At 45.1% G+C, this 13,374-nt stretch overlaps 1 protein-coding gene across 3 annotated transcripts in view; it reads left to right on the top strand.

The window, feature by feature from the left end:
• The first annotated feature begins 508 nt into the window (after positions 1-508).
• Positions 509-13,374, top strand: part of phyhiplb (phytanoyl-CoA 2-hydroxylase interacting protein-like b) — an 84,616-nt gene continuing 71,750 nt past the window's right edge. Inside the window, exons 1-2 of one of the 3 annotated variants that reach the window (XM_080205450.1) lie at positions 509-1,320; positions 1,562-1,800. In XM_080205450.1, coding sequence (XP_080061576.1) covers positions 1,695-1,800 — 106 coding nt within the window. In that variant the 5' untranslated portion in view covers positions 509-1,320; positions 1,562-1,694. Of the gene's footprint in view, positions 1,349-1,561; positions 1,801-3,867; positions 3,940-13,374 lie in introns of those variants that run through there. The other 2 variants (XM_080205449.1, XM_080205451.1) reach the window with 2 other exon arrangements.

Here is a 13,374-nt window from a genome sequence, read left to right as displayed (position 1 = left end):
TTTGTCTCACAGAGAGGAACAGTGGGATTGAACAAGAGAGCGAGAGACAGTGGGATTGAACGAGAGAGCGAGAGAGAGGGACAGTGGGATTAAAGGAGGGAGAGAGAGAGACGGGTTGAAGTGGAGAGAGAGAGAGAGAAAGAGCAATTAAAGGAGAAAGACATTGGGATTGAAGGAGAAAAAGAGACTGGTGTTGAAGGAGAGAGAGAGTGTGTGCTATTAAAGGAGGAAGACATTGAGATTAAAGGAGAAAGAGAGAGACAGTGGAGTTAAAACAGACAGTGGGGTTGAAGTAGAGAGAGAGAGAATGCGATTAAAGGAGAGACGGTGGGATTGAAGGAGAGAGAGGAGGATTAAAGGGGGGAGAGAGAGAGACAAGGGATTCAAGGAGAGGGAGAGGCAGTGGGATTAAAGGGATTCGAGGAGAGAGTGGAATTGAAGGGGGAGAGAGACAGTGAGATTGAAGGAGAGAAACAGTGGGATTAAAGGATAAAAAGGGACAGTGGGATTGAAGGAGAGAAACAGTGGGATTAAAGGAGAAAAAGGGACAGTGGGATTGACGGAGAGAGAGACAGTGAAATTGAAGGAGAGAAACAGTGGAATTAAAGGAGAAAAAGAGACAGTGGGATTGACAGAGAAACAATGGGATTGAAGGAGAGAGACAGTGGGTTAAAGGAGAGAAACAATGGGATTAAAGGAGAAAGGGAGAGACAATGAGATTGAAGGAGAAAGGGAGAGAGACAGTGTGATTGAAGGAGAAAGGGAGAGAGAGTGTGATTGAAGGGGAGAGATGGATTGAAAGAGTCATATTGAAGGAGAGTCTGTGGGATTGTAAAAGAAAGAGAGAATGTGATTGAGGGTGAGATTGAATGGGATTTGAAGAAGAGAGGCTGGGATTGAGGGAGAGAGTGGGATCGAAGGAGATAGACATTGGGATTGAAGGAGATAGAGACAGTGAGATTGAAGGGGAAATTGAGATGGATTGAAAGAGAGACGTATTGAAAGAGAATCAGTGGGATCATAAATAAAAGAGACAATGTGATTGAGGGTGAGATAGAATGGAATTGAAGAGATTGGGATTGAAGGAGAATCTGGGATTAAAGGGGAGAGAGAGAGAGACTGGGATTGGAGGCGAGAGAGACAGTGGGATTGAAGAAGAGAGATATTGGAATTGAAGGAGGGAGAGGGACTGAGAGTTGGTTTGGGAGCCCGGTGAAAAAGAGGTTGCCGCCAGCAAACCAGTTTCTGGAAGTTTCTTTCTCTGAGTGCCAGCATGATCGGACACTGCCAACATGAAGTGAATGTGAATGCCTCAGAAAGGTCGGGCGCTGGTAAAGTTGTGCCCAATGTAAGGGGAACTTGCGGCTATTTGCAAAGTAGGTCAGACTGTAGTAAGTGTCGAGCTGGAAATATCAGATATCCAGAAAGGCGATGGGGGTTGAATTGGGGCAGCTGGATGAGGTTTAGGTGAGGTAAGGCTGTGTGCTTGTGCAGCCTTGGCAATGTGTTTTTTTTTCTGCTGTAGGCGTTGCTGATGGCTGTTCTTTCTCTCTCCCCTCAGTGAGCTGGAATAGTTGAGTCTGGAGCTGACGCTGTTCCCCTTCCTCGCCAGTGAAAGCGCCCGAGCCACCCGAGCCACACACTCAAGGTGAAGGCGGAGAACAAAAAAAAACAAATCCTCGTAAAACTGCAAAATGGATGCACATCTTGCTCACAGTCTGAGCAGCCCGACCAGCCCATGCGACGACATGCTGAAAAATATCAGCAACTTGGAGGCCATACAGCTGTGTGATAGAGAAGGTAAGGAGGAGGAATTGAAATGGATCCATGGATAGTCAGCCGAGGGTGGCTCACGCCTGTTCATTGTCAAGTGCAAGGCGTTTAAATTCGCTGCTACATTTCCCAGTGATCCGGTTTGACGCTCAGTTCTACCACTGAATACCAGCTAGCTTTTAATCCTGTTCAGTGGAACTGATGCGCCTTCGTTTCTTGTCGCTTATTCCGTTTGTCTGACGGCTTTTCACAATGTCTGTTTAATCACTCAGCGCGCTTCGCCGTTTATTCTCTAATGTTTTAAAGCGAAAGGTCCACAATGGGTTTGTCCGGTGGAGTGGAACAGTTTTCACAATGTAAACTGAGCGCCTTTTATGGTTCGATATTCAGCACCATGGACAAGATAGGAAAGGGTCGCCCAGTGTAGTTACTGCAGTGGGCAACCGAACAAAATAGATGCACTGTACTTGACTGCCGTGGATACAATGGTTGATTCAAATAAGGCATAGACTTGGATTTGCCTTTTGTGGAAATACTTCAGTCCGTAGAAGAAAGCACACGTCAATGCAGGAAGGATTGCTTGAGATTAATGTTTAATTGGTAGCAGTTTAGGTATTTTTGTCGCATTGTTGGAATGACCGCCCAAGTTCCCCATGTCAGTGTCTTAAAAAAACAGAATAGCCACGGCGATGACAGCTGTTTAACAGAGCGTGTTTCAGTAATCATGCAGAAACATAACTTCATTTCAGTACAAAGCAATCTTCCAAAAGCCTCAAGGTCACTCAGGTGCAAAAGTTTCTCTAGCATCCGTTCGTTCCATCAATAGAGTTTTGTATTCTTACTAAATGCCACCGACTATTCAGCTGGATATTTTTGAATAACATTTTTTTCCTAAAACAATAATGTAAAACACTTATACCATGTGCTGAACACTTCACTGGCACAAGTATACAAATACATAAAAAGTAGGAAGCTAAAGAAACCTATGTCAACCCTGAGACACACAGTTATAGATTAAAATAGGTTCAAGTCAAAGCAAAGAAACTGAAAAAAGTCTATGGGTACATCATCCCAAAATAACAGATCAGATTAGGGAGCATCCTACTGAAAGCCACAGACTGTTTAAAATATGTAGCAGGTGCTTCCACTGAGCAATAAAAAATTTTGTTTCTTATCAATTCAGAAAATAAACCTTCAGGCTATATTTGGAGCCATTCAGAATGATTAGCATGAGGACTTTGTCTTATTTGCCAGCTTGAGTTATATTTCATGCACTCTATGTAAGAGATATTGAAGTGTCAGTTTACTTGAAGTGACAGTGTTTTGTTTTAAACACAATGAAGCTTGCACCTTTTCTGAGAATCCTATTCTATGTGGGGCAAACCGAGCCAAGTTGTGAGAGTCTGTGGTATCTAGCTTTTCATTACATTTAATGAAATTCTTGATACTTACAGATGGGTGGAACAGCATTGGGGAGGGTGAATAGAAATTGATGAAAGCAGTATGCGCTCTTGCAGACTAATCTGCCCTAACAATCTAACAAAGATTAATGAACTCTCATTATTAACAGATATGCTAGGATATTTCACATGTAAAATTCACTGTGTTTATATTTAATGGATTTTATTTATCACACAAGTAATTTTGACGAGTTTGAGCAAATAAAGAACGTTATGTATAATTTTGCTTTATGTATAACCGTTCAATTAGATTTATGTCAGCTTTGGATATCTCAGCAGATCCTGTAACAGCTGCAGTTTCAACTCTTTATATTTCCAGTTTTTGTGTTTGCAGTCTGAGTTTTCTAACTTTAGTAAGGTTTGCTAGAATTCATTGAATGATATAGGATGTTAGTGGTCTACTCATTATAGAGAAATGCAGGAAGATGAAGTACTGAAGCCAGTAAGGAATCTTTAATTCGCATTGGCAGAGATGCAGCAGGGCAGAGGTGTTATAATAAGAGAGAGAGAGACAATGTTTTTGGCAGTGTCCAGAGAGCTGAGGGAGCTGGTAAGTCAGAGCAGTATAGAGCGTACAGGTTGCAGGTGCTCATTTTCAGAGACCTGGTAAGGTAACAACAATTGAAAATGGAGCTGAACAGGAGAACTAGAGCAAATGTGTGGAAGGTGTAAATTGATACATTATAGTCCCAGAATCAGTGAAGACGTAAGTGCATTAATAACATAGTAAAATAAGGTATAAAAAAATATTAAATATGATGCAAACCCTGATATCTTAGTTTAATTAATGTAATTAAAATAATAAATAGCATTGTATAATATATTTAATATACACTGTATAATATACTAAAGCATTATAAGAATATTTATCACAATTTGTACAATACAATAAATTCAGAAACATGTCAGATAACAGCTTGTTATAGGGAGCCACAATTGGGGGATTGTTAAAACAGCCAAAGGCTTGAGCTCGATTCATTGCTGGAGACCTGAAGCTGATCTTGCTTCAGAAGCCAAACATACTGGGTAGATCAGAGTCAAGCTGGAGGCATGAAGCTGAAGCTAGAGGTGAGAAGTGAAAATTTCAGCTGCAAAAGTATAATGAGATGTAATTTTTAAAAACTCATTTGGAGTTAAAATCCAAAGTCTGTTGGATTAAATTAAGCAAAATTTCACACTGTTGTGTAATTTGGGGAAACTGAAGATGAATGTTCTGTACTTGAGATTTGACGTAATCTTCTGTTATAACGAGCACCTTACAAGGTGCAAAATTTTAATGAAATAAGATTTAACGTGTATCCTTTAATACCAATGTTTTTTGTGAAGTACGTCAAAAAAAGTTTCTTCATTCTTGGCACCTACTGTACACTGTATATGTATACTGAATTGGATCTGTCCTGGGCAAATTGCATAATTGCAAGTTGACAGCCGGTTTTGACATGGATCATTGACCATGTGACTTCTTCTGCTCTGTATGATTAGAAGAGCACAGTCCAACCTTGAGGTTTTGGATTGTTTCTCAATGTGGACATTCTTTCCTATCTAGTTATTGATGCTTATGGCTTGTTTGATGTTTCTATAATTTTTCGCCAGTAAAATTTCACCTTGTTTGTCTTTAAGCCCTTCTTCAAAAAAGGCATATTTTCATGAGGTGTGGCTGCAAAATAGCTTTATGATAAGACGTAAGTACGATGCAAAATAGATAATTTGTTCTGTGAGCCAGGTGTATTTTGCTAATCGCTTCAAAATTATAGTGCCCTCTAAGCATTTCCTTGTGACAGCTGAAATGGTTTCTGCAGATGGTGTGTCTGGATCAAAGCTGCAGTAGCCACTAGTGTTAAGTTAGTTCATTTATTATGCAATCAATAGAATCATTGAATAATAGGGGGTACTTTGTATGCTGATTTCATTTAGACCACATTGAACGTGGCTATGCTTTCCAGGTGTTTGTCGTGAACACCACCAGGAGAAGAATTTCACGACTCTTTAATACATCTTTTGCTGCGGTGCTTATTATCTATGTATCCCCAAGAGGTCATCTTTTATTTCCAAGGACACATGTATAATTCCACAACTGCCTTATGGTCTTTCGGTCCCTACTTTGCCCTGTTGATTAAATCTGCTGGGATAAGAAGAGGTTTTTGAGAAATGTTTCACTTACTTCGCATCCATTTCACTTAGTCGGAGATCACTAGCTGCAGTGTGGACTTCAGCCAGGGAGAATTCTGTTAGCATTGCTTGGCTCCTGCGTGGCTGGAAACTAAATTTTCTTGTTTAGGATAGAACTCTGCAGATAGCTGGATAATTGTACGAGTAGAGCTATCTTCCAGCAGGTGTTTTGCTGAAATTTTAATATTTTGGAAACACTTAAATTAAGATCAGGCTAGAATACAAAGGGCTGAATTTAAAATAGCCCATCATGGCAAGAAACATGGCAACTTGGCCCACTTAATCATGGGAGAGACCCCACATTATTGCTCTGATGGCAGCAAAACTTACCACCCTGATTAAATTGGAGGCATTCCCAGCTCCCTTACTAATTAATAAGCCATTGACATCTGTTATCCTTGAATGCACACAGTTTACTGTTGGTTGAGGGAGCAACTGGAGGTTACAGGGCTTTCTCTCACTCTTGGAAGGCCATCCAACGTCCCATTTCACCTTCATTAGTCTTTGATCATCTTCAGTCTGTGGTAAGTGTATGGCTGCCAGCTGCCACCATTCCCGCTGAGGAACTGCTAGCCTCTTCGTCTGACAGTTACTGGTTGGCGGAGCTTCCACCATCAGAGATCTTAATCGTGGGCAAGGGCTGACGGTAGCCATTTCGATTTTGGGGCCTCCAACGTGGAAGTGACGGGAATTCTTTGCCGATACGCCAACCCACGGGCAAGCCTTCATCAACCGATAGAATCACAACCAAAGTGTCCAGGGGATCCAACACATCACATCAGCATTTGGCAAGCCAAGTTTGATATGACAGTAGGTTTGCGTTCCGTGTGTTGTTGCACAGATACAGTGTGACAGCATGTCCTTCTCTTCAAAGTCAAGTTTGAACTGTGACTCTTGACGTCACACTGCCAGTTTAACATCATTCCAATACAAACTGCATTGCGCCAGTGCTAAACTTGCAGTATTCATGCACTCTAAGATAGCAAAAGTGACTAAAGACTGCGGAGAGGATTTTCCGTTCGACCAGCAGTAGGCAGTATGTTGGATGGGACGGAAAATACGTAGTGTGGTCAAATGTCAGTTTCCTGCCGGTGTCAGTAAAGATTACGATTTTCCCTGCTTAACATACACGGCTGGCTGGGTTGCCTGCTGTGTCATGTCTGGAACCACATTTATATGCCTTTGCATCTCATGACTGCTCACTGAAAACCTGGCTTGTTGAAATCGCGCTTGCTCCCACTCCAAATCCGACAGCCATGTCGACAACTAATTAGATCGTCGTGAATCATAACCGGATCTAACCGATGTGAATCTGGCAAACTGCAGCTTCAAGATTTGTGCACGCAGTGGTTACCTGCCTTTCCCTGCATGCGCTCACGGCTCTCTAACTCTTGTGCCAAGGCTACTTCGTCAAAACTGCTGGGAAGGAAAGGGCTAGAAGACACATGCTTGACTGGGCGGCAGGGTGGAAGGTGGTGAATGGTGCACAGGAGGGATGCTGTGAACAAAGATACGTGATTGGTGGTGATACAAAGAGAGGGTATAAGTCTCAGGCGGTCCTGGGGCAGACAGTGTGCATCATGTAGTCGGGACCAGAAGGCAAAGGCAGTGCTGGGGCAAAGCACATTGTACTACATGAGTGCGTGTCTCGCATGTCCTAGTTCCAGTCCAGGGAGGGGAGGGTCTGTCTGCTTTCTCTGGTCGCATGGTGGCACAGTGGTTAACACTGCTGCCTCATAGCGCCAGGGACCCAGGTTTGATTCCCAGCTTGGATCAGTGTGTGTGGAGTCTGCACGTTCTCCCTGTGACTGCTTGGGTTTCATCGGGATGCTCCAGTTTCCCCTCTCGTTCCAAAAGACATGCTGATGAGATTAATTGGCCATCCTAAATGCTCCCTGAATGTACCCAAACAGGCGCCGGAGCGTGGCAACTAGGGGATTTTCACAGTAACTTCACTGCAGTGTAGATGTAAGCCTACTTGTGACTAATAAATAAACTTCAAAAAAACACTTTTGTTGTATCAGTCGTGCACAGTGCGGTATGCTGGGCATGGTCAGTCACTCATATGTTTGGTTCCTGGGGGTTGGTCGCTTGGTACTGGGCGGAAAATGACATAGTCATAGTCAGGACAATGCAGCCTGTAGATGGGGACCTGGTATGTAAGAGAGAGGTACTTGACAGTCTCATGGGTCGGGTCTCAGTAGGTCATTGCGTAGCGTCTCAAGATAGGGAGGGGTGAGGTCAACATAGGACACCAGGGCATCCACAGAAAATATTTTGGAGGAGATCAGGGACCTCCACAACCAATGGAATAATACAGGTGAAAAATAACTTAGGAAAAATCTCACTGTGGACCAGTCTGTGGGCTTGTAGGAGGAGTTGACTACTGCGCTTATGGGCTGATAGGAGAGGCAGTCTGATATTTTCTGCTTCAGGTCTTGGAGAACAAGGCTCAGCTGAGACATTTAGAAAGATTCCAATGCCAATCGAAGGATTTAAGCAATGTAGGTCATAGTAGACATTCTTGCGAGAATCCATTATGGCTTGGAGCCAGATGTTAAATGGGTGTTGATGGCCAATTGTCCCTCATAGGAATATGCAAAAGGCCGAAGGATCCAACTGTAAAGGGGCAACAACTAAAGTACATTTGCAAAATGCACCAAATGTCTGTACTCATCCAGATCCAACTTCTGTGAAAGTGCTGTCATGCCTGGGGCAGTGGGGTATGGGGGACTGAGCTTCCAGTGACCCTTAAGGTTATGCTACAATTGCAACTGCTTCTGGATATTATTTTAGTTGTAAATAAATTGAACCGTATAATCTTGGCCTATACACTACTTTTTGCCTTCAAAATACGGTGGCATCTTACATAATCTCCAATAAACAGTTTTCCAGAACTAGGGCTCAATCACACACTGGAAATGCTAAACAGATCTTTTCTCAGCAGCTAGGTTTATGGGAAAAGCGTGAAATGGAACAAAAAATGTGTGTGGTTGGAAGTACATCTGCGCAATCAAAGATATATGGCTGGAATAATCTGTTAGATACCAGCCAGGGTTGTAATTTTTAATGGTTTTCAAAATAAGTTGCATGTTACGTTAGGCTGATTGTGCTTTTAGCAATCTGGACTGTCATCATGTGATTCTGGCTTTTCCTGCCTGCTTTGTTTTCTGATTTGCTTCGTCTAGGTCCTTGATCAAAACCAAACCTGCTCAACCACCCAATCTTAAGTCCATATACTTAAATGGAGGGTAAAACAGGAAGGGATGTAAAATTGCCCTTTTAGTATTGGACTCTGGACATTGTTAAAGAGAATATACCAATAAGACCCCCTGCATCCCAGTTTGTTTGAGTTTGATTCCACATGAGCTTATGTTTGTTTCCTGTTTTATTGTCAATTTGACTTCATAAACCGAATCTTTAACCTGCAATATAGTCTTGGTTATAAAAGACGTATCGAAGTTTAAATACAGCGGTCTTTCTGATACCTCTATCAATTTTTAACCTAGCCGTTATCTAAAATAGGACTTTGACACCATTCTGTTCCTTGGTAAAGACATATACTACAGCACTCATTTAGTACATGAACCAAGCCCTCTGCCTCCATGGCCCTAATCAACTTATTCCTGGAACAGTAAAGGGCCCATGGACAATACTGTCCTCAGCCTTGGGCAACCCCCACACCACAGAACCAAGTCCCCAACTGATAATATTTCTGACTCCCATTTACTGCCAAGAGAGGGTAATTGGACTCGGAGGCTGCAGGATTCCAGAACTGGACAGGAAGTTTCTCTGCAACACAGTGAGGAGTGAGCACATCCATGCTGCACTTATAGTCATTGGGTCTGCCCCAGACAAGGCTACTGAAACAGATAAAATGCCCTGGCTGAAGGATGAAGTCACTTCAGGAAAAGGCTTTGCAAATATATTAGCCTGAGAATGATGCATTGATGCAGCTAAATTACATCACCACACCATAAGTGGCTCCAATAAAGATTAAACTCCAGGTAAATGGCTAACCCCTAGACGTGGATGTAGACACAGGGACCACTATCTATTATTGGAGAGCAAATCTTAAGGGACTGTGGGCATCTTGCCTTTAAACCTGCCCTACATCAAGGCTAAATTGGCCACATACACTGGAGAGCCCTTGCATATTGCTGGGACCATTATGCTCCCAGTTACACACAGGCAACAGACTTCCCCTAACAGTGGTGCAAGGACCAGGCCCCAGTCTTTGAGAAGGGACTGGTGACAGAAAACCCACTTGGATTGGCAACAGATCTTTAAAGTGGTTACTGGCAATTTATATAAAGTCATTGGGAAGCATCCCAAAGCATTCCAAGAAGCTCTCAGCAAGATTAGAGGCGCGAGGACCAAGATTAACGTAGGCTCAGAGGGCTGACCTAAATACTTAAGGCACAACGGCGTAAAGGCTAGCACTGCTGCCTCACAGTGCCAGGGACCCGGATTCGATTCCCAGTACTGTCTGTGCAGAGTCTGCACGTTCTCTCTATTTATGCATGGGTTTCCTCTGATGTTCCGGTTTCCTCCCACAGTCTGAAAGATGTGCTGGTTAGGTGAATTGGCCACGTTAAATTTTCCCTCAGTGTACTCGAACAGGCAAGGGTCTGTGGAGACTTGTGGATTTTCACAGTAACTTCATTGCAGTGTTAATGTAAGCCTACTTGTGACTAACAAATAAACTTTAACTTTTATGCTCTACACGTCAAAATAGAGGCTGAATAAAGTCTAAAGGAACTTGACGTTATACGCCCAATACAATTTGCTGAATGGGCCATGTTAGTAGTCCCAGTTTTAAAACCTGACAATTCGGTCCATTTCCGTGGAGATTATAAACTTATGGTCAACAGAGCTTCCTGCTTCCCCTGATACCCTGTGCCACGCATAGAAGACCTGTATGCAAAACTGGTTGGGGTTCACGCATTTTCCAAATTAGACACGAGCCACGTTTACCTCCAGTCGGAGCTTGAGGCGTCATCCAGGAAGTATGTCACCATAAATACTCAGAAAGGACTGTATGAGTATACTCGCTTTACCCTTTGGGAATGTCTTCAGTTTGGCCCATTTTTCAGTGGGTGATGGAGAACATCCTTTAAGGGGTGCCCAGAGTGGCAGACCATCTGGATGACGTACTAATCCGGGGAGCTGCTGCTAGGGAACATTTGGAGTTTGAGGAGGTCTTACAGCTTTTTTCTGATGCTGGCGTCCAATTAAAAAGGGAAAAATGTGTGTTCTCGTCCAGTGAAGTAACATACCTTGGGTCTAGAGTTGATGAGGATGGATTACACCTTGTCAAAGAGAAGGTGAAGGCCATGAAAGGGCTCTGACTCCAAGGAGCACAACAGAGTTGAAGTCTTTCCTAGGTCTCAAATTACTATAGAAGATTCATACCGGACTTGGCACCCTTCGGCACACTGTTTCAATTAAAATCAGAATTGGTTGTGGCAAATGCCACAAGAGAAAGCCTTTGCAAACAATCGCTGCCAACAAATTTACCAGCCCATTATGACCCTCTAAGACCACACGTCGTAACCTGTGACTCCTCCCCCATGGAATAGGAGCAGTATTACTGCACTACTGGGACGATGAGACAGGATTTCCAATCACGTACGCATTATAAACCCTGGCAGATGCAGAGAACGAAGTATGTCCAGAGTGAAAATGAAGGTTTGACCGTGGTGTTCCTTGGCCACGATTCTCCCATTGCAGCCCGTAACTTTTCTGGTGGATCGGGCCTGGAGGTACGTGTGTCGGCCATTTTGCGGGTTCCCTGACAGTTCTTTTGACCTGCGTGCATCTCCCAGCTGGAGAAAAATGGCGCCGCCAGTGGGCCACTGTTTAGCATGAGTTTGCATTCCTCTGCATGCCATTATCAGAATCCACATGACAATCTCCACCCATATCCACATCTCCCACCTCTTGGGTGTGATGTAATTTTGGCACGAATGAGAATGGGCATTTAAAAGTTGCAACCTGGCATGGCAGCCTTGAACTGGCATCAGGTGGTAAGTGCTGCTAGTGGGGCATGTTGTCGGCAGGCTCTGGAGATGACTGGTGGCCTTCCTCCTGGCACATTCAGGTTTTGGCCCATTGACGAATACATCCCTGAGTGGGGGCTACTATTGCCTCACAGCTCCCTGGGTGAGGTTTTGTTAGGGAGTCCTACTCCACCCCCCCCCCCCCCACTCCAAGCAGTGCTGAAGCTGACTGAGAGAGGCAGCGTTGAAGGCTCCTGCTCCCCCCAAACCCCCTCCAAGCAGCGCTGAAGCGCACTGGGAGGCAGTGTCGAGGCCTGCCGCTTCCCCCCACTCCCTACCCCTCTCCAAGCAGTGCTGAAGCGGGCTGTGAAAAGTAGCCTCGAGGACTTCAGCTTCTTCCTCCCCCGCCCCCTCCACAGCGCTTTGCAGTGGCATTGTCTTCCTGTGGAGTGTGGTCAGGGACTCTAGTAAGTGCTGGTGTCCCAGGATGAGGAAGAAATGTATCATGTGCTGATTGAGGCCTAACCAGATGAAGCAGCTGCTGCTGCTGCAGGCTGGGATGCAGAGGTTCAGACATGAACTGAATGGAATCTGCTGTCACTGGGCACATATCTGATGCTGATTTGCAGTACCTGCACTGTGACATGGACCAACAACGCCTGTAACAGATGCTGCAGTTGCACACATACAGATGGCTCAAGGGTGCACGTTGTTTATGTCTGCACACTGAACTGCATAACCTGTGCCAGCATTTACAAAGAACAAAGAACAGCACAGGAAACAGGCCCTTCGGCCCAATGAGCCCACGCTGCCATTTCAACATTGTGAGCCCCCTCTCCACACATGACCCTTGTCTACGCTTATGGCACTCCATGTTTGAAACCAGATTGAGGGGAGACTAATTTAGGGACAATTTGTTACACCAATCAGCCTAAGAGCACATCTTTGGGGTGTGGGAGGAAACCGAAGCACCTGGAGAAAACCCACGCAAGCACGGGGAGAATGTGCAAACTCCCACAGACACTGGCCCAAATCCATGTATCTGCACAGCAAACAGTGATAGTCACTGAACTGTCATGTTACCCATTTGTCATGATGGGAATCTGTCAAATCTAATTGGTCCACGCATGGCACTAAGGATTGTGTGGGGTTGCCAGCACCCACGAATGGGGATTGTGGCCCAGGTGAGGGATCGTGTGGTACTGGGTCTATGCAGTCAATGAGAATAATCCATTCTATGTCATTGTGTGGTCTTTCCAAACCCCACTGTGCAGGTGGATTTCAGTTTGCTCGATCTGGAACTGGCCATGTTGGTAGCAGCAGGGGTGGAGGAGGAGGCGGCGGCTTCAGGAGTTGGTGGGCACGGAGAGACCACCCCCAAGAGAAGCCCTCAGGAGGGCAGGGGGCTGTCGCCGAGTGTCAGGAGGTGGGTGAGGAGGCTCCCGAGAGCGTGCACAGAAGGCGGAAGGTGCCGAGGGCAAGCAGGTACACTCCCTGCGATTCCTTCGAGGCCCTCTCAGAGGAGATGTGCCGTCACTGGCTGTGCTTGTCCAAGACCACGGTGCAGCACCTTTGTGAGGTGCTCTCTCACTGGGCGTACAGGGGAATGGCGGCCACCCACTCCCTGTGAACGTGAAGGTGACGGCAGCCCTCAATTTCCATGCCTCTAGGTCTTTCCAGGCTCCCAGTGGTGATCTAGCTGGGACCTCCCAGGCCTCTGTGCACAGATGTGTGCTGCAGGTCACAGATGCCCTGCATGCCTGGGCAGGGCAGTTCATTAATTTTGATGTGGGCCTGGGCTCTCAGCTTCGTCTCCATCGCCAGGATCCTGAATGCGCAAGGCGCAGCGGATGACACGCACGTCACCTTGCAGGCCCCCCATGCAGGGCTGCAGCGATTTGTGAACCGGAAGGAGTTCCACTCGCTGAACGTCTAAATCATCTGCGACCGTCGGCTCAACACCGTGCAGG

Source organism: Carcharhinus amblyrhynchos, chromosome 17 (genome assembly GCF_965287045.1).
Source record: "Carcharhinus amblyrhynchos chromosome 17, sCarAmb.v2.hapA, whole genome shotgun sequence".
Taxonomy (NCBI): domain Eukaryota; kingdom Metazoa; phylum Chordata; class Chondrichthyes; order Carcharhiniformes; family Carcharhinidae; genus Carcharhinus; species Carcharhinus amblyrhynchos.
This window is presented reverse-complemented; position numbering and strand designations above follow the sequence as displayed.